At 58.9% G+C, this 26,315-nt stretch overlaps 1 protein-coding gene across 2 annotated transcripts in view; it reads right to left on the reverse strand.

Annotated features, from left to right (window-relative positions):
* The window catches only part of Acly (ATP citrate lyase), a 31,916-nt gene extending 9,734 nt beyond the window's left edge, over window positions 1–22,182 (reverse strand). The window contains exons 1-16 of one of the 2 annotated variants that reach the window (XM_004633764.3): window positions 22,103–22,182; window positions 18,811–18,992; window positions 18,084–18,206; window positions 16,267–16,329; window positions 15,851–16,041; window positions 15,514–15,593; window positions 13,579–13,709; window positions 12,902–13,020; window positions 11,840–11,976; window positions 11,338–11,399; window positions 9,286–9,403; window positions 6,869–7,023; window positions 6,237–6,327; window positions 5,628–5,657; window positions 3,764–3,905; window positions 3,509–3,677 (exon numbers count right to left, since the gene is read on the reverse strand). In XM_004633764.3, the coding sequence (XP_004633821.1) occupies window positions 3,509–3,677; window positions 3,764–3,905; window positions 5,628–5,657; window positions 6,237–6,327; window positions 6,869–7,023; window positions 9,286–9,403; window positions 11,338–11,399; window positions 11,840–11,976; window positions 12,902–13,020; window positions 13,579–13,709; window positions 15,514–15,593; window positions 15,851–16,041; window positions 16,267–16,329; window positions 18,084–18,206; window positions 18,811–18,969 (1,770 nt within the window). In that variant the 5' untranslated portion in view covers window positions 18,970–18,992; window positions 22,103–22,182. The remainder of the gene's footprint in view (window positions 1–3,508; window positions 3,678–3,763; window positions 3,906–5,627; window positions 5,658–6,236; window positions 6,328–6,868; window positions 7,024–9,285; window positions 9,404–11,337; window positions 11,400–11,839; window positions 11,977–12,901; window positions 13,021–13,578; window positions 13,710–15,513; window positions 15,594–15,850; window positions 16,042–16,266; window positions 16,330–18,083; window positions 18,207–18,810; window positions 18,993–22,102) is intronic. The other variant, XM_004633765.2, reaches the window with a different exon arrangement.
* Window positions 22,183–26,315: the final 4,133 nt, after the last annotated feature.

The following is a 26,315-nucleotide window of genomic DNA, read 5'->3' on the forward strand; positions in this document are numbered from 1 at the left end:
TCTCAAGGCCACAGGCACAGCCACCCTGCTGCGGCCGCCTGGCCACACCCTTGCCTGCCCCACAGCTCTGCTCACCCAATCTAACCTGTCCCAAGCTGGCTGCTTGTGCGGCCACCTGTGGAGGAGTCCCTGAGGCCCCATGGGTGGCAAGCGCAGCCACCACGTTGGCCCTGCACACACAGCTGGAGGCTGGAAGACCCACGTGGCCCCTCTAAAGTCCAGATCCAGGGACAAACAGCTTCTGGGTGGAAGCAGGCACATACAGTGAGAGCACAGCTGTGCTTTAACAAAAAACTGTATTTAGAGCCAGGCAGGGTGGTAGACCAGTAAGCCCAGCTACCGGAGGAGGCCACGGCAGGAAGAACACAAACTCCAGGCAACTGAGAGAGACCCTGCCCTAAAAAATAAATTAACTAAAGAGCTGGGATATAGCTAAGTGGTGGGATGTTTGCGCAGCAAGTACAAGGCCCCCAGTTTAACACCTATTGTCACACCCCCAAAAAATTATCTACCAAAGCAAGCAGTGGGCTCGGCATCGCCTTAAGCAATGGCCTGCCAGTGTCTGTTCTAGACTGAAAAAGCCACTCTCGTAGTAACCAAATCAGCACGGGGCGGCACCAGCCAGGACCCAGGACCACACCACACCACACAGCTGGGCCCTCGACCGGGTCAAAGGAGGCAAGAACACACAGGTGGGAAAGCTGCCTCCTCGACCTCCGCGCTGGGAAAGCGCGAGAAGGAGAGACCAGGTCTCCTCTCTCCCCCGCATAAAAATCAATTCCAGATGCGCCAAAGCCCCAGGTGGTGTGGGCCTGTGATCCCGGCACTCAGGTGGCTGAGGCAGGAGGATCGCTAAGTTGGAGACCAGCCTGGGCTACAAAGTGAGCTCAAGGCCAGCCTGAGCTGCAGAGCAAGACCTCATCTCGGAGAAAAAAAAAAAAAAAAGATTCGGCAAGACCTGAAGTTTGGAAGGGCTGGCCCTGCGCAGGACTCCAGTGGCGGGCAGCATCAGCTCCCGCGCTGCATCCACTCTGCTTCTGCACGGGCAGCGAGACCAGCAACCATGCAGAGGGCCACCGGAGGAGGCAGGCGCTGCCGGGCGCACCACAGAGGAGCAGCTCCTGGGACTATACGGCACTCAGACACGAAACGCCAACACTTCAGACCGCCCGGTCAGTCAGCGGGCCCACAAACCAACTGGTGCTGTTCCAAGCTCTGACACAGCAAGTCCAGGAGGAAAGGCTCCTCTTCCAGCCTTAGAAAATGCAAAGCCCACTGCACTGAGCCTCCGGCAAGGACACAGACCCACAGGCAAGGTGGAGGTCTATGCTGCTGCCGAAAACGCCATTAATTAGGAGGCCAGCATGGAAAGGAGTATGGAGCCTCCTCAGCAAACTAAGACTAGCCCGGTGAGAAGGTCCAGGCTTGCCATCCCCGTAAGCGAGGTGCTGTCCGCAGGAGGCTGAGGCAGAGGGATCCCTGAGCTCAAAGCCAGTTTGGGCGACACAGTGAGACCTTGTCTCATAAAGCAAAACAAATCAAATTAAAAAGCAAAAAAGTAAACCAAAATACCTACAAATACAACTCCAGTTTCATCCAGCTGCTGCTCCGACGCACACGCCAAAGCAGTTACGTGAGCACGCAGGGCGGCCTGCACACCCAGGCCTCCCAAGGCACGATTCACACAGCTGGGGCGGGCTGCGGCGCCGTGCCACAGAGGAGGCACCCAGTAGGATGTTAGTGCGGCGTGTGCACGGCACATGAGCCAGGCAACAAACTAAGCCAGGCTCAGGAAGACGAATCATGCCACGTCCCCTACACCTACTCCCTAGGAACAGCGGGAAGGTGGGGTGGGTGAGAGCAGGGGCGCAGGTGCCGAAGGGCAAGGCAGAGACGCGCACACGTGCAGCCCACTCGCGTGGCACAGACTCGCGCGAGGAGGGACTTGGCACATGCGGCTCCAGCCAGGAGGGAGAAAGGCGCCCACATCTGTCTTCAGAGGATCAAAGAATCAGCATCCCACCTACACAGGGCCTTTCCAAGGCAGTAACAAACCAGAAGAAATAGAGTGCCGCGACAGACAGGCGGAAGCCAGGCACAGCGATGCAGGCCTCGCGTCCCAACGCTCGGGAGCCTGAGTCAGGGGAATCCCTTGAGCTCAGAAGGCCAGACCACGCAGCGTGGGCAACCCGGTAAAAGCAGAGTCAAACAGAGAAAGGAGGGCCAGTCAAATAGCTCAGTGGATTAAAGTGCCTGCTGGGGCCAGGGAGATGGCTCAGTAGGATAAGCGCTTGACTGGCAAATGCAAGGATCTGAGTTCAATCCCTGGTTCCGCCCCAAAAAATAAATAAATGAAAAAAATAAAGAGACTGCAAGCAGGTGCAGAGGCCGGGGTTTGATCCCTGGGCCTGCCCTGTCGGCCGGTCCCACCCCCCGGGACACGCTGAAACAGCAACTGAGACTAGGTGTGGTGGCGCACACCTGTAATCCCAGCACTTGGGGCTGTAAACAGGAGAATCACTACTAGTCCAATCTAGTAGAGAGACCCTGAACACCCTGTAGACCCTTCCCTAAAAACTGCAAAAAACGGAAGGGGAGGGAGGGAGGGAGGGAGGGAGAGAGAGAGAGAGAGAGAGAGAGAGAGAGAGAGAGAGAGAGAGAGAGAAAGTAGAAGCACAAGCCACGGGATAGAGATGGACAACAGGTATTTCCAAGGTACATCTTTCATCTTAGCTACAAATCAAGGCTGGGCGTGGAGGTGCACATCTAACTCCAGCCCTCCGGAAGCTGCTGGACCACACACAAACAACATACTGTGGCAAAGTCAACAACAAAAACAAAAATGAAAAGCAAGGCTAGAGGCCGGGGCACAGCTCACTGGTAGAAGGCCTGCCACCCCTGACAGCAGCGGCCACGTGGGAGGTGTGTGCAGACCAACAGAAAATTTACTAAACTGGCAGTGCTTGGAAAGGCGCAGGCGCACTGAAGCCACCCGGAGGGGCCCACATGCTCCCCATCACCAGACCCCCGCACCCCGTGTTCACCCCAAGAATGCAGGCGCGGTGGTGCAGCCTGCCAGCCAGCACTTGGGAGGCTGATGCAGGAGGCCTGCAGGTCTCAGGCCGGCCCAGACAACTTAGCACGGCCTTGTCACAAAGCAGAAGGTTTTTAAAGGCCCAGGCCAGAGTTCAACACCAAGGCCCACTGCCCAATCCCCAGTATTCAAAAACAAACTCTTCTATTATGAGTTTTTTTTTTTGTGGTACTGAGGATTGAACTCAGGACCTTGCGCTTGCCAGGCAGGCGCTTATGCCCTTGAGCTACCTCCCCAACCCATATTGTCAATTTTGAAAAGAGAAAAAAAAATAACAAAACAAAACAAAAATATGCTCTGGTCCCATTCTTCTTTTAGGACCTCAAGCTTGCCAGGTCACTGGGTCACGTCTCCAGCTCTGGACCCGCTTTTCAAGCAGAGGGGTTGTCCAGCGGTCAGCCCGCCTGTGCTGACCTGGGCATAGCTCATGGTCTCCATGGTGCTGTCGTAGGCTGAGCGCAGGGAGGCGAAGTTGATCAGCACGTCCACCTCGGGGTGCTTCTTCATGGCATCCGCCATGTTTTTGAACACGGGGATCAGGATCTCCTTGTGGCCCCAGTAGAATTTTTGTTTGTGGTCCCCCCTGCGCAGCACAGGGCATAGGTCAGGGCCCACCTCCAGGCCGGGAGGACAAGGGCCTGGCCGCGAGCCGCACTGGCGGGCACTCACGTGAAGGGGTAGACCATGGCGGCCACTGAGGGCTCATCGCGGGAGCACACGTAGTCAAAGTCCAGCATGCCCTGCACAGCCCGGGTCTGCATGCCCCACACGATGGCCTTGGTATGGCGGCTGAAGAGGGTGGCACTCTTTCCTGGTGGGCAAAGACACAGTGGGTGCACCTGGGAGCCATGCCAGATGCCCTGGGGACCAGGACAGGGAAGGGGCACCTTGATCCCTCCAGGCCCTGCTTCCCGCATGGCACTGGTGCCTCAAGACAGAAAGGGGCAGTGAGGAGAGATTCAGGGAGCTCAGGGGCCCACAGGGGCCTCGTTTTTCTGGAAAGAGGCAGTGGAGAACAGGAGCGAGACCTGCTGGGCAGGTACACAGCGCCACGGGAGCAGAAGGGGCCCCATGCTGAGCCGGGCCCTCAGCATCCGCACCCTGCTCTGCATTGTGGGAAGCATGTCCAAGGTGCACTGAACTATCCTTTCCTTTCTTTGTGGTCCAGGAGACAGAACGCAGGGCCTCGAGCACGCCAGGCAAAGTACTCTACGACCCCAGTCCTTTTCATTTCTTATTGAAAGACAAAGTCTTATTACTAAGTTGCCTGAGGTGGCCTCGAACCTGTGATTCTGTGCCCCAGCTGGAATTACAGGCATTCACTGGTATGCCTGGCTTCGCAGTTCTGCTTTAAGTAACTGTATAAAAGGCGCTTCAGCCCTTCCGATTCTGCAGCCACAGCACAGCGCCCAGTGCTGTTTACCTCAGTCCCTCGAGGCAGACCTGCAGCCACAGGGGCCTGGACTCTGGTTCTAGGTCAGAGCCACTCCAGGAGACATGCGGCCTAGGCACAGGCCCTGGCCTGTTCGACCCTGCCCCTTCTACCCTCCTCCCTCGCAGAGGGAGGAAGAGAAGTGAGGGGCAAAAGACAGAGCAGAGGGAGCCGGCAGCACAGTGCTCGGCGAGGGACTCGAGGAGCGGCACAGGCAAGCACCCAGAGGACGCCATGTGCCACAAGGGCCTGCTGGGCCCTGGAGGGCCGCCTCAGTCCCTCCCGAGCCCTCCACAGAACAGCAGTGAGCAGCCCAGAAGTGCCGACACCTGGGCTACTGTCAGCTGGACCCACGGGTGGGCTAAGACGTGTGCTCAGCACAAGGGACACTCTAATCCACCGGGCATCCTCTGCTGCCCTAGGAGGCCTAAGCCCAGAGACACCGCGACTGTCACGACTTGGGAAGCAGCTGAGCTGGGGCCGCAGGAAGGGACTAAGCCAGGAGTCCTGCTGTCCTGGGAGTGCACACGGCACACACGCACACGTGCACCCACACGCGTGTCTGCAGAGGCCAAGACGCAGCCTGAGACCTGGCACAGAAGCAGGGCTGAGAGGCAGCTTGGCCACCAGCAGCAGAGGACCCCAAGAGGCCCTATCACCCCAGGCTGCTCCTCTGGCCTCTTGGCAAACCTTTGTCCCCTCTGCCCCTCCCAGAGCTCGGGACCCACTGGCACAGGGGCTTCCCGAGAACGCCCCTCGCCGTGTCGCCTGCACTTGGGGTTGTGTGTACATACACGTGCCCCCACCCGCCAAGGACCGGGGCCCCGTCCTTCTTGTCATCTCCCCCGCCCTGCTCTGGGTCCATGGGGACCTGGGGAGCTCCGGACAGGCGGGCAGAGTGGCACTACGGCCGCTCCTCCTCAGGTGCACTGACCAGGCCTGAGCAGGACACAGCAAGACCAGGACTTGGGGGCACAGCAATGAAGGCACAGCAGACACAGCGACGACACTGAGCGTGGGGTGAGGGGAGCAGGGCACGGGGACACAGCACAAGACAGCCTGAAACCCACTAGGGAGCCACGTGGGAGGTGGGCATCCTACCTTGTAGGGGTCTTGGGCTTGGGTCTGAATCTGTCAAAGAAAATGACCAAAGCCACTGAGTGACCTGCAAGGCCTTGGCAGAGAAGGGACGGGGGCAGGACAGGATGAGCCTCTGTGTCCTGCAGTGACGGGGCAGGCGCCGCTGGGCAGCACGTGGGCAGGAATGGGCTGGGAGCTAGGGCAGAGGCAGGATAGTCCCTCCTTGTCCCACAAGACTCAGCAGGGGCATCAGACAGAGCCTGCCCCCCAGACACTGGGCACAGCCGCTTCATCAACAAGGGGCACACAGCCAGGGTGGACGCCAGCTGCTCCCCAGATGGGCTCTCTGGAGGGCACAGCAGAGCGGGGACTCCCCACTTCCAGAGCCCCCTGAAGCCCTGGCCCCCGTATCACTACCAAGAGACCAGAACTGGAGCAGGGGGGTACACAGGGAGCCTGAGGAGGGCACTGGGAGGCCTGACCAGGCCGTCCACAGTCGGGCAGCACCCTGCACCCTGAGCCGCAAACCCTGAGCATGCTGCACAGCCAAGCCGGAGTCGCTGCCTACTGGGTGGGGAGAGGAAGAGGGGAAGGTGGGGCAGGGGCCACACCGAGGGCACCGGGACTCACCTTGCGGCACAGCTGGCTTGGCCTTCTTCGCAGGTGCTACCTCCTCAGCCCTGGACTCAGAGAAAGATGCCGTCCTGCTCGGGGCTGGAGTCTGGATGGCAGGGGACAGAGGGTAAGAGCCGGGTTATGGGTCCCCAAGGCCCGAGACGTCAGCTCACCAAGATGACCTGCAGCCCTGGCCCCACCGAGCTGCTCCAGAAGCACCGCCTGAACCTCCCAAACTGGGCCGACAGCGGGGGCTGAGCGGGAGGAACGCGACCTGGGCTCACGCCCAGCCCCAACAGCCGCCTCACACTCCGCCCTGGCTCTGTTCGTTCATTCCTGCGCTTTGTGGAGACAGGCCCAAGCTACCCCCAGCCTGCCGAGTGCTGGATTACAGCGCGTACCACCATGCCTGGCGGCCCAACCTAGCGTGCATTTTCCTTTCTCCCGGATACCACGACTGGAGCGCAGGATCTTGCACTTGTCAGGCAGGTGCTGTGCTAGCAAGCCGTACCTTCAGCCTTCAACTTTCACTTTACAGCCTGAGTGACTCTTTCCACCAGTCTGCGCCTCTACCAGCTCACGGGAGCGACCTTACACAGACCCAAGCAGCACGCAGGGCGGAGCATGGCGGATCGCGAAGCACCTACCGATGTGCTTCCGCTGGCGTTGAGCAGGAAGTTGGCGGTGTGGGCTGCCGTGGGGGGCTGGTTGGGGATGGGTCGGTGGCCGAGGGCCATGCCCACGATGGCCGTCATGTGAGTCTCTGTGCCGAAGACATGGATGGGGATGCCCGTAGTCTTCCCTGGAGGTAGGAGAAGCAGCAGTGACCCAGGATGCCTGGAGAGTCCCAGGCAGCCGAGCTGGATGAGGGGCTGGATGAGGCGCTCCGGCGCAGGCCTTGCGCCCAGGACAGGCTGGCTGTCAAAATCCCACACCCAACAACTGTCCCCAGGCCCCTGTGGACAAGAGGGACACAGCCCAGCAGGCAGTGAGGCAGAAGACACGGGCAAAGGCCAGGCCCGGGTGTGTGCAGGAGTGAGCGAGAGCCTGGCAGGCAGAGGGCAGGGAGGGCCTGAGGAGTGGCGGCAGGGGCTCGGAGGCCCCCGTGCCAGCTCCACACCCGCAGTCTGGAAAATGGCCTTTCCTTTCCTCCTACCAATGGGCTGCTTGGGTCAGCCCAAGGCCAGGAGGCAGCCCCAGACTCCGACTGCAGCCCCAGCATAGTTTAATTCAGCTGGCTTGGTTCTGCGGGTGACCTCAGGGTGACTGTGCTTGGAGCCTTGGTTGCTTCTTGGTGTTAACTCCTTGGGAACCCTGAGGCCACTCCAGATGCTGGGGGATGCCTCTCTCCTTGATCCATACCCCCTCCTGTGACATTAAGACACCAACCCGAAGAAGTGGGAGAAGTGGGGCCTGGACACGGAACAGGAAAGCTCGCTACCTTGAACTTCATGCCCAGCCCTATTTTTTTTTTTTTTTTTTTTTTTTTACTTATTTATTTGTGTGTGTGTGTGTGTGGCCAGCTCAGCCCACCAGGGGGTGAGGCTGGCTGGCATGTGGTGCTGGGGGACTGAACCGCCGTCCCTGTGCTTTAGCTTAGCTTGTTCTAGGTAGGTGCTTTAGACCACTGAGCCATCTCACCAGCCCCCCAGCCCTATTTAGGGTTCTTTTATTTTGTGCAGGTCTCACTATGCAGTGCAGACTTGTGATCCTCCTGTTTTCAGCCTCCCCGCACTGGGATTACAGGCATAGGCCACCTCACCTGGACTTGGTCACTGGTTCAGCACACTTGGCGATGGGGCTGGCGGGGCGTGTGGTTCCGGAGATTGAACCCCGACCCCTGCTCTTGCCTAAATAAGCGCTTAGTCTGCTATCTCGCAGGGCACCCAACCCTTTTTAGAATTTTTATCTTAGTTTGACACACAATCTCATGAAGTCAATAAACTGTCCAGCCTGGACTCGAACTAAGAATCCTCCTGCCCAGCAACTTCTGAGTAGCTGGGATCAGAAGCCTGAGTCACCATGGTTGAGGTCATTCCATCTTTCCCTTGATTAAAGTGCCAACTGTGATTAAAGCTTCCACAGCAGGAGAGCAAAAAGCAGCATGTGGCACCACTTCAAGGGACGCAGGGGTCTGATGCTTGGCAGACACCCCACGCCCTCCATCTGTCCCCCTGCAGCACCAAAGGCAGGCCTGCCCATGTGGAGCAACCCAGCAGCATGGTGGTACATGTCTGTCATCCCAGCACTCGGGAGGCTGAGACAGGAGGATCGCAGTCACAGGTGCCACTGTGGGGCCCTGCCTCTCCTGTGACCCATGCCACCGCGCTTGGGTCTCACTGCTGAATCTACTTCTCCAGGCCTGTCCTCAAACATCACCTCTGGGCCCCGAGCCTCTCTGTTTTGCCACTCTGACACTTCAGGCAGTGGCCACAACGCCTGGGCCCGCAGGACAGCCAGCACAGAGCAGCCAGGCACGGGTGGTTCTCCTTTCCGTACGTTACCAGGAACTGGACCCAGGGCTTTCACGCTGAGCTACATCCCCACCCCTTTTAATTTTCATTTCAGACGAGGTCCCGCTGTCTCACCGCGTACTCCCATCTGGCCCTGAACCTGTGCTCCTCCAGCCTCGGCCTCCCAGGATGCACGGAGGACAGGCGTGCACCCGCACTAGCTGTCTCCTAGAACACAGGCTGTTCCGTGACAGGCCCTCTGTCCCGCTATGGCGAAGAACACAGGCAGGAGACAAACACACATCCGGAAAGACAGCGACAGAGCTAGGCCTGCTACCGCAGTGCTCTGGGACGCCGAGGCACGAGGAGTACAAGTTTAAGTCAGCTTGGACCACTTAACAAGACCCTGACTAAAAAGAATAAAAAAGGGCCTGGGACGCAGCTGCATGCCTGCCAAGGCCCTGGGGACTCCATCCCCAGCACAGCCAAAACAGAGTGCAATAAAAGAGAGACAGGAGAGGGCAGCAGCGAGAGCAAGGAGGACGCGGACAGCAAGGCCGCGTGGCCCTGCGATGCCCGGCATGGTGAGGGCGGGGCCCGCCCCTGCTTACCAACTTCGCCCATCACCCGCAAGCCCTCCTGGTAGTTGGGGCCACCTCTCCGGACGAAGATGGTGACCTCATGCTCCTTCAGGGGACCCTGGTAATCCCGAATTGCTCTCACGATGCCCTGCAAGTACAAAGGGACAGTGGAGACACGTGACTAGGCCAGGCAGCCGCAGCCCACTCATTCACAGCACGGAGCTCAGAGCATCTACCAGCAGCAGCAGGCCCAGGTTGTGTAGTGGCAGCAGGGACAGCCAGGGACACACACGGTGGTGGGGCAGGGAGGGCAGAGGACAGCAGCTGGGCCTCATGGTGCAGGGCTGCATAATCAGCAGGGTCTGCTGACTTCACTCCTGTCCCATCTCTGGTCATTCTCAGATCTTAATATTGTTGGGGTGCAGGAGATCAACACTGGAGTCCTATGCAAGGGTTCTTAGAAGTATAGCTTTCTACAAGAAACTTAAGGACTGAGGCTGAGGCAGGAAGATCACAAGTTCAAAGTAAGACTGGCCAACTTAGCCAGACCCTGTTTCAAAATAAAACTTAAGAGGACAAGGATGTAGCTCAGCAGCACAGTGCCTGCCTCACAAGCATGAGGTTTGATTCCAGTATTAAAAAAATCCGAATAGGGGCCAAGAAGATGGCTCAGTGGGGAGACGGCTCAGTAGAATAAGCGCTTGCAAGGGCCTGAGTTCAATCCCCGGTTCCAAGCTGGGATGCAACTCAGTAGTGCAGTGTAGGCCTAGTGTGTGCAAGGCCCTGGGTTCAAGTTCTAGCACAGGAGTAAAACCAGAGCCATGGAGAAGCTCTGGCTTCAGAACTGCAGCCACATCAGGGCAGCCAGAGTCCAGTGATGGCAGGCCTAGAAGAGGCTGCGTCCCTGCACACGGGTCTCCAAGGCCAATTCTGACAGTTTCAGTACTTTATTTTTATTTTTAAAATTTATTTTGTGTGGGGCTGGAGAGATGGCTCAGTGGTCTAAGGCACCTACTTAGAACAAGCTTGGCAAAGCATCAGGGACCGCGGTTCAATCCCCCAGCACCACATGCCAGCCAGCCCCGCCCCCTGGTGGGCTGAGCTGGCCACACACACACACCACACTCTCTCTCTCTCTCTCTCTCTCTCGCTCTCTCTCAAATAAATAAAAATAAAAAAAATTTAAAAAAAAAATTTTATTTTTTGTGTGTGTGTGTGTGTGTGTGTGTGTGTGTGGCCAGCTCAGCCCACCAGGGGGCGGGGCCGGCTGGCATGTGGTGCTGGGGATTGAACCGCGGGCCCTGTGCTTTGCTAAGCTTGTTCTAAGTAGGTGCTTTAGACCACTGAGCCATCTCACCAGCCTCTTTATTTTTTTTTTGCAGAACCGGGGACTGAACTCAGGCCCTTGCGCTTGCCAGACAAGCGCTTATTCTTGTGAGCCATCTCCCCGGCCCTGCTTCAGTACTTTTAAAACACACGACGTGAATAAGGTCACTGAGTGTGACAGTATAGTGGCCACTGGCCATCTCGGGGGACAGTGAGCCTTGTTGGCTGCCATCAGGTTTTATTGCTAGTACTGAGGACTGTAGCCAGGTCCTGCACCCTCGCCTGCAACCCCAGCCCTTTTTACTTTCTGAGTCAGAGTATCAGTAAATTGCTAAGTTGCCCAGACTGGGCTGGACTCGCAGTCCTCCTGCCTCAGTCTCTCACATGCTGGGCTGACAGGCAGCCCCACCTCACTCGGCTCCCACTTTCCTTACAGCCCTGACCTGGTCCAGGATCTGGGCAGACAGGAGCCAGCAGGAAGCGCAGGAGCTGCAGGGGCTCAGACGCTGTGCCCTGCCGTCCTCCAGCAAAGGGCCGGGCTGTGGTGTAAAGGGCTGGGCATGCTGGGCATGCTGGGCATGTGGAGCACCCACTGTCAGGGGAACTCTGCTTTCCTCAGCATGGGCAGACCATGGCCCCGGGTGCAAGTGCTTCTGCCTAGTGGCACGGCCAGGATCTGGGGTTGCTTGATCTCAACAGCAAACAAAAAGCAAGAGAGGGAGACCATGTCACGCCCGTGTCCTGCATGCCTCGTACCTTGAAGGTGGCGGCCACATTGGTGAAGTTGGCAATGCTGCCGCCGATGATCAGGATCTTGCCTGCATGAGAGGAAAGGGAAAGGAAGGTTAGAGATATGCGCAGCAGCTGCACAGGCCAGCAGCAGGTGGCAGCCCTGAGGCGCAGGAGGGGCGGGCAGTGTCCCCAGGAACACATGGCCTACCGGCCTCTCTATTACCCACATGCCCGGTGGGCATCTCGGGCCCCAGTGGCCTGAGGGAGCCGCAGACACTGGGCAGGCTGGGGGCCGTCAGGGCGCAGGCCCACGCGAGTGGCATTGGCATAAATACTGACCCCTTCCTGCAAACAGGGCCACACCACACAGCACTCCAGGGGCCACAACAACAGACGCCACGTCTGTCCCTTGCAGTCAAGGGCCCCAGGGCCCCACGGGATGCAGCGGCCCAGGACCACAGCCTTGGTGACAGGGCAGGCAGGCGGCATGCATATCTGTCTGTGCCCACGCACACCCGCGCCTCACCGTCGGGGTGCTTCTCGCGCGTCATGAGCGACAGGATGGTCTTGGCATAGTCATAGGTCTGCTGCTCGCTGGGTGCGCCTGAGTACTCCCCGTAGTTGGCCAGCTCATTAACACCCCCCAGGTCACAGATGGTGTCACTGCCAAAGACAGCAAGTGGTCGGGGCCAGCTCCCACTGGGTGCCCAGGGCACACAGCCACGGGTGCCGTGCTGCTGGGCAAATGCTGCCGGTTACTGTACCGCAAAGGGTACAGGACATGACCCCAGGGGTCTATCAGCTACTAGTGTTCCAGCACTCAGAAGGCTGAGGCAGGAGGACCTCTACAAGTTCCAGGCCAGCCTGGGCTACGTAAGATCCTGTCTCAAAAACAAAACAAACAAACAAAACAAATCCAAAAGCTAGTATTTACGCAGGTGCCACGTGCCTAGGATGACACAATAGTGCAGCCACCAGGGCACCTGGCCACGAGAAGTGGGGAAACACACCAGGCAAATTTCACTCTTGGCTCACTTGCCGTAGCTGTTGCACTTCTGCATACCTATCCCTAAAAGAATCCTAACTCCTGGGACTGGGACGTGGCTCAGCGGCACAGCGCCTGCCTGGCAAGTGCAAGGTCCTGAGTCTGATTCCCAGTACCAAAAATTTTTTACAAAGAATTCTAACTCCAGCACTTGGGAGGCCCAGGCAGGAGAATCATGAATTTGAGACCAGCCTAGCCTCAAAACAAAAACAAAAATTCATGGTTCACTGGGGTACTCCTAAGATCCCTAAGATTCCCACCCTTGACAGACTGAGGCAGGAGAACCACAGCATCAAGGGCAGCCTGTGGAACCTGGAAACTGAGACTGTCCCAAAATAAAAAGCCATTTTAAAAGGCTGGGGGTAGCTCAGTGCAAGGGCCCTGGGTTCCATCTTCTGCACTGGAAAAACAATGATGAGAATTCACAAGAGCCAGCCTGTCCTGAAGCAGAGTCGCAGCTGTGCCACACAGTGTCCCGGTGCAGGTCCCAGCCACGGCCAGGCAGGCGCCAGGAGCCCCACCCGCAGCAGCCCCTGCAGTCACCTGTACACCACGGAGGCGCCACCCCCTGCCACCATGGTCCAGATCCTGCCCTTGGGGTTCAGCAAGGTCAGCTTCAGGCTGGCCCCGCTTTTGGCGTCGAGGTCTGCGATGTAGGCTTCCTGGGGATCAGATGCAACAGGTGGCCTTGGGGTTGCCCCTCCTGGACCCAGACCCCTTGTGCTGGGACAAAACCTGACATCCCTGAGCCCCAAACCATCCAGGCCACTATCCCTACTGTGGGCAACGACACAGCCTCGCGGTGTCCTCCAGCCCCACACTCCAGCCCTGCGTGCTGGACATAAGCACCCCTAAGCCCCACAGCCCCACAGCCCAGTAACCTCCCAACAGCTGCGGGAGCACTCCTCAGGACAAGGACCTGCAGGAAGAGCACTCTCTGCCAGCTGGCCTGCAGGGGCGCCCTGAAAGCACTATGGAGAAGCAGTAAATCAAACAGATCCAGCAGGAGCCCAGGAGGCTGATTGCTTGGCCTGGCTAAACGGCTCTTCAGAGCTGCTTGGCCCGCCCCCACCCCGCTGGGATTTTAAGCAAATTAAATGCTTCTTGCTGCTCCTGCCCCAGCCAAACACACAGCCTGGGAGGGGGCCGGAGGCTGTCTCGGATGAGTCACTCTGTCCTTGCAGGCCTGCCACCACCCTCCAGTCTGTGACCCGCCTAACCTCAGGGTAGGCCTCACGCCCAAATGGGGGAGGGAACTCAATGTCGCCCCATTTCACTTTGCAGATGTAGTCCGCAGTAGCGTCCACCTTGGCCGCCAAGTCAAGGACATGGACGCCATCTCTGGTCACAACTGCAAGACAAGCAGGGGCGTCAGATTTGGTCACTGCTAGAGGTGACTGGCAGAACCTCCACCAGATGCCCTAGACATCCCCATGGGGTCCCTCACGAGCCAAGGGACTTCCTAAGCTCAGCCAGAATCAAGTGCCCGCCAGGGACACAGCACAGCAAACGCAAGGCCATGCTGGGCGTGGAGGCGCACCCCTGTGATTACCGCATGGGGAGACTGAGGCAAGAAGAGTCCAAGCTCCAGCCCAGCTGAGTAACTTAGCTAGGCCTCGTCTCAAATTTTAGAAAGGGCTGGTGGTACAGTGCATCACCTAGGCTCAATTCCTAATGCCACAAAAGGGACAAAAATACAGAAAGCGATTCCTTGCCCCTGTCCTTTTCCTAATAGGACAGGAGATCTGTGTCAGTTACCATGACAAGTTTCAAACATCTTATAAAATCCAGAGCCAAGCTCGGTGACCTACACCTGTCACCTAGCACTTTGGAGCTAAGGCAGGAGAATGGCCACAAGATCAAGCCAGCCTAGGCTGGCAGTGAGACCCGATCTCAAAGTAAAGTAAGTACCAGTAAGATCAAATGAAATAGCATTCTACGCTCTTCCGCCTGATGCATCTAACCGCTTACATGCCCGCCCCCACACCCTGCCACTAAGCGTCTGCCAGAGCTGCAGCCCGCCAGAGAGCATTCGTCAGCGTGCCCGAAGCTGTGTTCACTTTCAGCACCAAAAATCAATTCCTAAAATACAAACTGGGCACAGTCGTACACGCCTGGAGTCCTAGCACTTGGAAGGCTGAGGCAGGAGGACTACCATGTGCTGGAGGCCAGCACAGTGGCCTACACAGTGAATTCAAACCCAGTGTGGACTACAGAGAGACCCCTCATCTAAAAAAAAAAAAAAAAAAAAAATGCTCCTAAGATAAAATAAAAGCCAGGCATGGTGGTCCACACCTGTAATCCCCATACTCAAGAGACCCAGGCAGGACTGAGGTCAGCTTGGGCTACACACTGAGACACCGTCTCAATACAAAACAGTAACATAATAAAGATTAAAAATAAGACAAGCTGGGCCAGGTAGACAGCTCAGCGACATAAGCACCTGCCTGGCAAGTACAAGGTCCTGAGTTCAATCCCTGGTACAAAATAAATAAATAAATAAGACAGGTTTATAGTCCCAGCACTCAGGAGGCTGAGGCAGGACTGCCGTGAGTTGGAGAAGAGCCTGGAGTACAGTGAGCTCAAGGCCAGCCTGGGCTGCAGAGCGAGACCCTGTCTCAGAAAGACAAAAAAGCCCCAAAACGTCAGAAGCACTTATTGGGCATGTGGGTGGCACAAACCCGGCCCCTCTGCCTGAACTCTGGGAGAGTGGCTGGGCCTCAGGCCAGGAAGGGAAAAGCCGTGGGCGCCGCACCTTCCAGCAGGTCTGGCCCTGGCCCCTGGCTGGCTGCCGTCTCCCCTTCTGGGCCATTTGGCTAATTAAATCAGCACTCAGCACTCGGCCATCTGCACTGCAGCCCAAGCCCCCTTCCCTCCCTGGCCTGGACTTTGCCCGGGCAGGGCCTTGCCAGGACCAGCAGCGGCTGCGACCCTCCCACGCCAGCTGCCAACTTCACAGCCAAGGCACCAGGGCCAAGGACTGACCAGGCTGGCAGGGGATTCTGGGCACAGGAGGGCCACCTGGGGCTGGCAGCGGGACACGGGCACGGGCCCTGGGAACCCACGTGCCAACACCCGGTCTCTCAAGGCCCAGGGCAGCAGTCAGGCGAGGCTGTGACAAGGACCCCTTCCCCACTGCAGAGTGATGCTGTTACCCAGGGGGTTGATCTCGAGGTAGGTGAAATACAGGTCCTCGTAGAAGTTGAAGAGGCCGGAGATGAAGCTGGCCAGGACCCTGGGGGACAGGGAAAGGGGCTGTCACCCAGGGGGCAGCTTGGGCCTGACAACCCACCTGAAGCCACCTGTCTCTCCACAGCATGACAGCCGCACCGCCCCCTACTGGCCCCCACTGCCCGGACGTCACTCTTGGCCACTGAGGCGGAACAGAGCTGCCAGGCATGGGGCGGAAGCGGCAGACACCAGGGACTCGGGCAGCCGCAGCGCATACTGATGCCGGCCCTGCCACTGCCCTCCACCGCACTGTCACTCAACTCTTTCTTGTCCTCAGGCACATGGACCAGCAGGTGTTTCTTGATGTCCTCGGTGCACAGCTTCTCATCCACGCCGACCAGCAGCTTCTGGGCTTTGGCATCCACATCACCCACGTCGACGCCTCCCTCATGGTGGAAGAGGACATAGTCCCCCTCGCGGGCGGCGTAGATGCACACATAGAACTCCTCCGCCTGGCGCAGGCCACAGGCCATGAGGGCACTGAGACAAGCGCCCACCTGGCAGCCCACCTTTCCCTTTGGGGAGCGGAGACAGGGCCCCATCTGGGGAGAATCCTGCCTCTAGGCCTCTCTGTCCCACACCGGACAGCCCCTGTCGCCTGCCCTAACTGCCGGAGCCCTGGGGCAGCTTCAAGGCCTGGTGCCCTGGCCTCCCCTCTCAGTAAGGAACAGACGTACCTGAGTGTGCGGCACGAAGGGCTCGATCAGGAAGTTCTTGAGGATACCCCTGGCCTTGCCCACCTAGGGGGAACGCGGGGGGGCTCAGCTTACACAGATGGCACCTCTCCTTGGAGAAGAGGGGGCACAAACACCACCACCCACACACTGGGCCCAGCTTCCAGAAGCAGAACAAGGGGCCAGAGATCCCTAAGCTCAAAACGCCCTCAGGAGAGCACAGCATGGTGGCGCACACCTGCCACCCCAACACTCAGGAGGCTGAGACAGGAGGTCTGCCTTGAATTCAATGCCAGCCTGGACCCCACAGCCAGACCCTGTCTCAAAAATAAACAAACAGGGCACAGGATCATAAGCCGTTTCCTGCCCAGCCAGGCCATGAATCATCCCGGAGCTCGTGCAGAGGTGCTGTGCAGGCGGAGGCGCTCTGCTCATCTTTCCTGGGGTGGGCACGGAGCCAGCCAAGAAGCCCAAGCCCTCTGGGGAGGCTTCAGCTCACGGGCCCAGGCGGCCTGCAGCACTAATCAGGCTGAGTGCAGGGCTGGCAGCAGCAGAGGCCAGCCAGCCCTCGTCCCCGCACGACCCCCAGCAGGCTGTGCGTCACCGCTGAGTCGGGGACCAGACAGCGATCTGTCAGAGGCAATGAGCTCAGCTGCCACCACCGCCAGCCAGCCAGCCAGCCAGCCAGCCATCCCTAAGTCCCTCAGAGGCCAGCAGAAAAAGTGCACGGGGGCCGCCTGGGGACACCATGCAGCCACGGCCCATCACCCTCTACTTGGAGCCTGGGGACACGCAGAGCAGAACTCTGTCCCCAGACCCACACAATTCCAAGGGCTGCTTTAATTTAGCAGTAAGAGATCCACCCACAAGGGCAGGAAGCAGGACTTGAACAGAAAGAGAGCTTGGGTCAGGCATAGGGCGCAGGCTGCGAGCCCGCCCCTCCGGGTTGGTGGCCAGCCTGGCCACTGGAGAAGACTTTTAATTCAAAATGAAAGCTAAAAGGGGTTCAGGTGCTGCTCGGTGGCACAGCACCCACCAAGCAGGCGCCGGGCCGTGCGCCCAACCCCCAGTGCCTCCACCACAAACCCCCCCCATGTGAGGGAGGCCCGAAAGGGGCATATCTCCACTGAGCTATATCCCGCCTTAGCGCCTGGTGTGCACATCAAGCAAGCCACTGTGACCTTTCTCAGAATCTGGCAAGAAAGAAGCTCCAGGGCAGGTGTGGTGGTGCACACCTGTAATCCCATGGAGGCTGAGGCAGAAAGATGCCTACGATCCAAGGCCAGCCTGAGCTAGGTAGTGAGATCCTGTCTCAAAAAGACAAAAATAGAGGCTGTAAATAGGTGGAACACTATGAGTCCAATCTAGTAGTGAGACCCTTAACACCCAGTAGACCCTTCCCTAAAACAAAAAAAAAAAAAAAACTTACGTAAAAAGACAGAAATAAATATCTAAACAAGCTGGAGAGCTAGCATAGTGGTTTATGCAACAGGCTCTACAGCGCGATCTCGCAGGTTTGAGCCCCCGCCCTGCCTTGGGGCCGGGGAGATGGCTCAGTGGAATAAGTGCTTCCCTGGCAAGTGCAAGGGCCTGAGTTCAATTCCCGGTTCCACCAAAAAAACAAAGCAGCAGAGCTCCTAGGAGCCCTGTCCCATGGTGCCGGCACCAGGGACGCCACCATGTCTGCTCTCAGCAGTCACCACGGTCTGGGACTCACTGGGAGAAAATGCTGTCACAGGCCAAGCCACAGCCCTGCGAATCTGGAGGTGGCCTCGGTGTCTGTCCCAGCACCCGCCCACACCGCCCCTGCGCCCACTCACGGTGGCTTCCTGTCCCAGCCTTGGCTTCAGCCAGGATTTGACTCCGTCGAGACTGAGGTTGACACCAACCAGGCCCAGCTTCCCCCGCCGCTTGATCAGTTGGTCAGGCTTGACCACCAGGCTCTGTGGGGAAAGGAGTTTGCGCTTCTGAGGGCCTAGGGGCGCACCCCTCACCCACCCTGCTGGACCCCTCCCTGCAACCCCGCAAACAGACCAGCCTTGAGCCCAAAGTGAGGAAAGACACAAGAGCCGGGTGACAGAGGACAAGGAGGAGCCGGCTGCCAACCACATCACTGTCTGAACCTTCACACACAGGCCCAGCTGGCATTCCCCAGTTACAGGCCAGGAACCCCAGTGCCCCCACGGGGCTGCCTCACCATGGGCCCTGCACTCTTCCCAAACAACAAGGTGGCCCTGCCCCTGCCCAGACAGACAGAGCTTGAGTACCCCTATGGCCACCTAATGCCAGGAGGTGCGCCAAATGCCCTCCAACTGCTGACCCTGGCTGCTGACCCTCACATCCGCAGGGCGGCCCGACTCATGGAGACCTCAGAGGCGTCAGGATCCAGAGGCACGGTTAAGGAGCAGTCGAGTTTGAGGCTGGGCCCCAGTGCCCGGGACAGGGGGCTGGGGAACCCCAGACCCTGCTCAGGCCACGCAGCCCCCTGCCAGGGCAGACTCTGAAAACTCCTGGCCCATCCCAGGGTCCAAGGGCGGCAGAGCTCACCTGGCTCAGCAGCCACGGATGGTCCTGTAGCAGGCGGGCCCAGTCCGTGTCAGGGCTGACCCGGGCATACTGGAAGCGGTTCTGGATGGCCGAGGTGGTGCAGATGTACTTGTAGAGGAGCTCTTTGCCCGTCTGCTCTGAAATGGCCTTGGCGGACATGGCTACAGAGGGACCTCTGCTCCCTGCAAGAGAGGCACTATCAGTGGAGACTCGATGTGCACAGGGACAGGAATGAGGTAGCTGGAAGCCCCCGCCCCCAGCAGCCGAGGAGCAACACACTGGGTCTGGACTTCTCTCTGGAGGGCAAAAGGGCTGCCCTGCAGGAAAAAGAGTGCCTCCCCCCCGCCCACATGGCACGGCAGCACTGACAAGGGCTCCCAATTCCTCAACCTGGCCTTGCCTCCCCACACCCAACAAACATACACCCCACCAGGTCCCAGCCAGGCTAGCAAGGTCGCTGAGCCTCCCACTGGGGACGGTGCGAATGGCCCCACCTCACCCAATCCCAAAGCTAACCTCGTCCTGCTGGCCTAACTCCCCTTGACAAGCGGGAGTCCAGAGTGAGGCACTCTAGACTCCTACACTGAGCACAGAGCTGACGACATGGCTGGGCAGCAGACTGTGACCTCCACACATCCCACCGCCCTATGAGTCAGCCATTGCTGGCTCAGAGCAGAACAGAACCTTCTCTGGGGACCACCCAGCCCCCATCACTTCAAAACAAGCAGCACAACCAGCCTCCTGGTCACATATGGACAGCCTGGGGTACAGCTGGGGCAGAGCACTTGCCCAGCAAGCACCAGGTCTGGGTTGGGTCCCCACTACTGCAGGTGGGCTCGCACCAGCCAAAGGGCACTGAGTCCCAACCATCCCTTAATGAACACCTCAGAGGGACTCAGACCAGCACCCCAAGAAGCCTACTCATCAACAGGACCGTAGCCCCAACACTTACCCAAGGCCCCCTATCCTGCCAAGGACCATGACTATGTGAAGGGCATGTCAGTTCCCTGTCCTCCCCCACCCAACAGGCCACTGTGAGGAACTGGGGGGCTGACAGAAAACCAAACCCTTCCAGCCCAAGAGCTTGGCTAGACCACGCCCATCACTCAACCTCTGAGACCCCGGAACAGAGGCTGTTAAAATGCGGGGCAGAGGGTCAGGTTTGCATAAAAGCAGTAGCGAAGCCAGGCATGGTGGCGCACACCTGTAGTCCCAGCACCGGAGAGGCTGAGGCAGGAGGAACACGGACAGTCAGAGGCCAGCCTGGACTCCAAAATGGGTTCAAGCTAGCCTGAACTGCATCATGAGACCCTGTCTCAAAAAGAATTAAATAAGTAAAGACCAAAAAAAAACAGCAGCTGCATGCAGGGCCAGATGAGCACATGCCTAGGAGGCTGCCCTGAGGCTGGCCCTCGAGCTGCCTGCCACTCCACGGGGTTGCAAGTCCAGGATGGAAGGGGGGGAAGGGGCTCAGGAAGAGCACCCCCACCCTGCCCTGCTCATCTCCATCAGGCCCAGAGGAGCCACCGCCCCACCACCCCACTCCCCCACCCCACCCACTCCAGTGCCTTTCCCAACCTTCTTGACTCAGACCAGAAAAACTGGTCCTGAAATCAAATGGGTGCACCCCCACCCCTTCAAAGCAGAGGGCAGAGCAAGCAGAGAGGAGGGGGCAGGAGTGGCAAGACGGGAAGCCCCCAGCCCCTGCTCTCCAGCAGGCGGGACCTACTGGGCAACCCAACCTTCTGCAGCTAACCATCACAATTTCCCAAGCCCCAGAGCAAATCGCAGACCCAACAGCCCACCTCCACAGGGTCTCTGGAGAGAAGAGGGCAGGGACTGACCACTGTGGCACCGGACAGAGAGCTGCAATTTAACAAGACAAGGTTTTGCCTCGAGTGCTCGGATGGGGAGGCTGCTGCTAAAGGGCCGCAGAGGAGAAGACGGATGCCCGGCTCTGTACATTCACTAAGACAGCGGCTCACTAACCAGGCAGGGACCCGAGCCAGGGAGGGGGCCCTGGGAGGCAGAGGTAACCTCCAGGGCTCCTGGAGAGCCTCACTTCTCCCAGCTCCGTTTGGTCTCACACGCTAGAGCGAGATGAAAATGTGGGCACCACGGCCAGACGCGAGTATTTACGCCTAGAGCAACAGGTCACAGTATACACCAACTTGGGCTTGGGGACCCCCCAATTCTGAGGCTTCCCCCCCGGAAGTTTCCTTGGACCCCAAGACTGTCATCTGGTAACAGGCAAATGCGTGAAGGTGAGAAGTCAGCGTGGGGAACTGGGCCGTGTGTGAGCGCTCTCTGGGAGGGAGCGTGGAGATGAATGGGGCGCTTTCTGCAGACTGGGGTGACCCGGGAAGGAGTTCACCCAGCAGCCCTAAGGCCGGCAGCAGCTGAACGAAAGGAGCCCGGTGCGCCAGGCAGGCACGGTTGGGACAGGGCCATGGGCAGCCGAGGAATGGCCAGGTGCTAACGGGGCCTCTCTCTCCCCTAGAAGGACAGCTAGGATCTGTAGGGTCGGGGCTCTCTAGGAAGCCAGACCATCCCTGGAGTAGAGGGGCAGAATTACTCCGGCGCTCTATGCGCGCGGTGTCAGAGGGATGGAGACACCGTCCAGGGTCTGGGGCTCTGCCCTCACCTTCCCTCCGCAGCACTTTCGCGAGCCAAGGGGTGCGAAGCCCCCTCTGGTCTACCGCTGGCGCCCAGCACACGGTTCCCAGAGCCGAGCGTTAAGACGGCAAAGTTGAGGCGTGGACAGTAGGGCCGAGCGGGCAGGCGGCCGGGCGGACAAGGGTCGGGTGAGCCCCGCTGCCCCCCAGCAGACCCGGGCAAGCGGGCAGGGGCGGCGCCGCCAAGGCTGGCGAGGATGGCAGCGCGGGCAGCAGCACCCTCCGCCCCCCACGACGTGGCCGCATCCGGACTCCGGGGCGGCTGGGAGGCACGAGGGCCGCACCCCGCCACTTGGCGCTCCGAAAAGGGGGGTCCCCAGCCCAAGGCCTCCACACCCCGGCCACTCCCCACCCCGCCGCGGAGCTCCACATGCTCACAGGCCCAGGGCTGGGCCTGGAGCGGCCGGGTGACCAGCGAGGTGGCCTCGAGGGCAAAGAGCGGCGGCGGCGGCCCGCGAGACCCCCGGGAGACGGCCACGAGGACCACGCGGCTCGGGTCGGGTCCCCAAACTTCGGGCAGGTGCAGCGGCGCGCACCACACGGTTCCCGGCGGGAAAGGGAGGCAGGAGCTCCGGGACGGGGCTCGCCCACCCGCTGCGGACGGCCCTGACACTCACGGCTCAGCGACGCTGCACTCCCGAACGCTCCACCCGCGCCCGCGCTCCCGCCGCCCGCGGCCGCCCAGGATCCGGCTTTTGTCCGGGTCCGGGGCGCCCCGCCCCGCCCGCATCGGCTCACGGCTGGCCCAGCGCCGCGATTGGCCACACGTGATTCCTAGCCTGAGCTCTGGGGCTGCTCCCCATTGGCTGCCGCCCCGACCCCATCCTCCGAGACCGGCTCCCGCGGGCTGCTGGGACTTGTAGTCTGATAGTCTCGCGGCGTCCGGCGGTGGGCGGGGCCTCGAGTGGGGAGATGGGCGGGGCTGCCCCGAGCAGGGCCTTCGCGGCCGGTTGCGGTGGCCTGATCGTTGGGGGCTGGGCCGCCCGCCGCGGGATGGGGTCGCGTATCGAGGGGTCCTGTCCGCGAGGCCTCCGTGCTGCTTGGGGGGACCTGGCCGCCCCTTCCTCCCTCCCACGAGCTAAAGGAGACGTCCGCGGCCTTGCGCTTGTACTTGGCCTTACAACACCCAGCGGGTGACACCCGCTTTTTTTTTTAAGGTCCTTGGAGAATTGAACCCAAGGCCTGCTCAAGAGATATATCCTCTGGCCTGTTTATTTTGTATTTTGAAACAAAATGTCGCTAATTATTGAATTGACCAAGTGGGGCTCAAACCTGCGACTCCAAGATCAGGAGGTGAAACAGCGTGAGCGGAGGGGCTGGGGGACAGCCTGTCAGCACCGCTTGCCCGGAGGCTCAGGGCGGAGCTGCGGGTTCCAGCGCGGCTGGGCCTCCTGCAGCCCACCGCCGAGCCCCACCGCAGCCTTCTGTCCAGCTCCCTGCAGAAAGATAATCCCATTCTGAGCCCAGGCTGGGGCGCCCAGGCCCTCAAAACAGGTTGCCAGCCCGCCAGGAATCAGCAAACCTCAGCTCGGGGCTGGAGCCAGAGCCAGAGCCAGAGCCACGCGGGAACCCACAGGTGGTGGAGTCAGCCCAGTGTCGGGAGCAGCAGCTGGAGCCTGCCAAGCACTCCCGGCACACGTGCCAGGCCACGGCCTTGAGACACCCTTGTGGACAGAGCTGTCCCCACATGCCACTTTCTGGTGTCTTCCATCTCATTCAGCCTTTACAGAGAGCAGCTCCTGCAGGGCTTGGTGGCCCACACTTGTCATCCAAGAGGCTGAGACAGGAGGATTCTCATGACTTTTCATGAGTACTGTGGGCCAGCCTGGATTATACAAAACATGTTACCACCCTCCGTCTGAAAAAAAAGACAAACGACAGTTCCTTACTTGTTCTCCTCCTTGCTACTGAAATGGGGGGTTGTCCCTGGTGAGCTCGGCTCCCACTGGATGGGGATTATGCCCCATGCAGCACAGTCTTGCTGGTAAGACAGCGCCCCATGGAGGCCTCAGTGTGGCTCTGGGAAAGAGTGCTACAGGGTCCTCATGGGCCAGGATGACAAGAGAGTCAGTGATCCCGCTGGTGAGAAGGTACACTCCTGAGGACACAGCCATCAGGTGGAAAACAAGCTGTCCCTGCGTCACCACAGGCCAGGCAGGAAAGCGGTGAGTGTGAGAGGCCTTTGCTCTTTAGCCCAGCGACAATAGCTTTTTTTTTTTTTTTTTTTTAAGGCACGGTCTCACTGTGTAGCCAAGGCTGGCCTCCAATTCCTTGCAGTTTTCCTGCCTCAGCCTCCCTGGTGTGAGATGCGAGATGGCAGGGTGCACCAACCTGCTTCATGGCAGTTGCATGTTTTTTAACACAATTTTTTTTTTTTTTTTTTTTTTTTTTTTTTTAGCGGAACCAGGGATTGAACTCAGGTCCTTGTGCTCCTCAGGCAAGTGCTTATTCTACTGAGCCATCTCCCTGGCCCTTAACACACTGTTCTGCAGATGTGCTCACACGGTGCTGACGCCAAAGGTCTCAGTACTTTGGGCACTTGGAATATTACGCAGCACGTGCTAGGTGAACACTGGCTGCCAAGTTGGTCCCCTGACAGATGTCCTGGTTTGACTGCTCTGGGGTGGGAGCAGGAGGAACTGACTGATGGAAGAGTGACACCCTGAGGTGCCCCAGCCCTCACCCTCACTCACCCCAGCCACCCCAGGGAGATGCCCAGTACCCATCAGCCCCTCAGAGCCTCCTTTGCCCTGGCTTCTTGCCACCCCGGTGTCGGCTCCTCACTTTGCATCAGGACTGGGCTGGAGGTCAGCTTCATGGTACAGCAGATAGAGGGGAAAGTGGGCTAAGTGTGGGGCCCACGCCACTCAGGAGGCTGATACAGGAGGATCACCGTTAGTTCAAGGCCAGCCCGGACTTCAGGGTGAGACCCTGTCTCAAAAAAAAGGTCAGCCAGGTGCAGTGGTACGCAGCTGTGATTCCAGCCCTGGGGAAGCTGAGGCAGGAAGCACCGCGTGTGGGAGGCCAGGCTAAGCTACAGACTAAGTTCAAGGCCAGCCGGAACAATGCAGCGAGACCCTGCCTCAACAACAACAGCAGCAAAAAGAAAACAAAAATGGCACTGGGAGGAAGATAGAGTAAGCGGAGAGGACGTGCAGACGTGAGGACGCGCTTTCTGAGTGTCTAGTCCTACGACACCTTTGCCCTCGATTTGCTTTCTGAGTGTCCAGTCCTACGACACCTTTGTCCTCGATTTGCTTTCTTGGTTGAGACTGCATCTTGCCAGGTCCTCCTGGCTGGCTTCTGACTCACAGCGATCCTCCTGCCTCGGCCTCCAGGTGCTGGGATGACAGGTGTGTGCCATCCCATCCAGCTCAGCCACCTCTGTCACCAGACAGCTGGAGACACAGAGGCTCGCTGACGACACTCATCACGGCCCACTGGGGTGGAGCCCCCCTCCCGGGAGCCAGGACCCCCTCTCCAGTCTGAGGGTGGCCACCACCCCCATGAAGCCGGGTCGGTCCCTGGACTGGGGTTTCCCTCTGCAGGCAACCTGCCCCTCTCCATGCCAGCCTGCAGAAGTCCCCCTCCCCATCTCTGCTCTCAAACCTGCCCCGCGCCCCAGGGTGCTCTTGTGCAATTCCCGCTTTGCAGGCGGTCCCTGCGTGCACACAGAACCCCGTGGCCAACCCACCAACCTCCTCCGCCTAATCGTGAGCTGCTTTATCATTTCCACTCATTATGTTTGTTCCTTTCTTTGTTTATTATTTCTGCCTCTTGTCTCGCCTTCTAGATTCTGGAATTAGAAATTCTCTCCAAGCCAGGTGAGAGCAGAGGTCACCAGGCCTGTCAGGCCAATGTGTCCACAAGTTCAGGAAGGTGCCTGAGCCCGAGACATGGGCCCTCAGGCTAGAAGCACATTCAAGGATGAGGAGCCCCCAAGAGCTGACTACCGGTGCCTCCATCCCAGGGCCTCAGAATCCCAGCCCACCGGGCCAGGTGCGGTGGCGCACACCTGTCATCCCAGCACTTGGGAGGCTGAGGCAGGAGGATCACCACAAGTTCAAGCCCAGCGTGCGCTACATAGCAACACCTGGTCTCAAAAAACAAAACAAACGAACAAAAACCCAAAGGTAAATGAGAAAGCGGCCAGGCGGAGCTGAGCAGATACAGCGCTCAATGCCCCAGTGGTTTCCCCTGCCCAGATACCCAGGGCCTGGGGCAGCCCAGCTCAGCTGGGGCCTGGTGCTGTGGCCTGAGGTCCTGCCTGTCACCAGCCTGCGTGCTTCCTGGTGAAACCGGAAGAGGGCGTGCAGCTCCACCAGCACCGCGTGCCTGCCAAGGAGCACCAGGCACTGGACGGCTGGTCACTGTGCTTTTTAAACCTGCTCTAGGGGAACTACCTGCTTGGGCCCCCCTCCTGTCCATCTCTCGGACAGGAGCTTGCTTTCCCTCAGTAACTATATTCTGCTCCTAACCTCCGTTTGTTCCTAAAATTCATTCTTCGGTTTTAGAGAACACGAGCTCGTGCAGCAGGCCGGGAGATCGTCTTTCCCTACGTCCTTTGGAGGTTAGGTCACCCGCCCAAGATCAGTTTTACTTCCCTGGATCATTTTGGAGTTTCCCACCGAGATCACTGGACTGAGGTATGAGTTTGCTTTTCTTTCATAAATTCTGGATTGGGACTTGCTTAGGTAACCAATTTTTATGCTTAAAAGTCCCTGAAGGGCCGGGGAGATGGCTCAGTAGAATAAGCGCTTCCTTGACAAGCGCAAGGGCCTGAGTTCAATCCCTGGTTCCGCGAAAAAAAAAAAAAGTCCCTGGAAAAAA

The sequence above is a fragment of the Octodon degus genome, unplaced genomic scaffold (assembly GCF_000260255.1).
Source record: "Octodon degus isolate 3935 unplaced genomic scaffold, OctDeg1.0 scaffold00056, whole genome shotgun sequence".
NCBI classification, from domain to species: Eukaryota; Metazoa; Chordata; class Mammalia; order Rodentia; family Octodontidae; genus Octodon; species Octodon degus.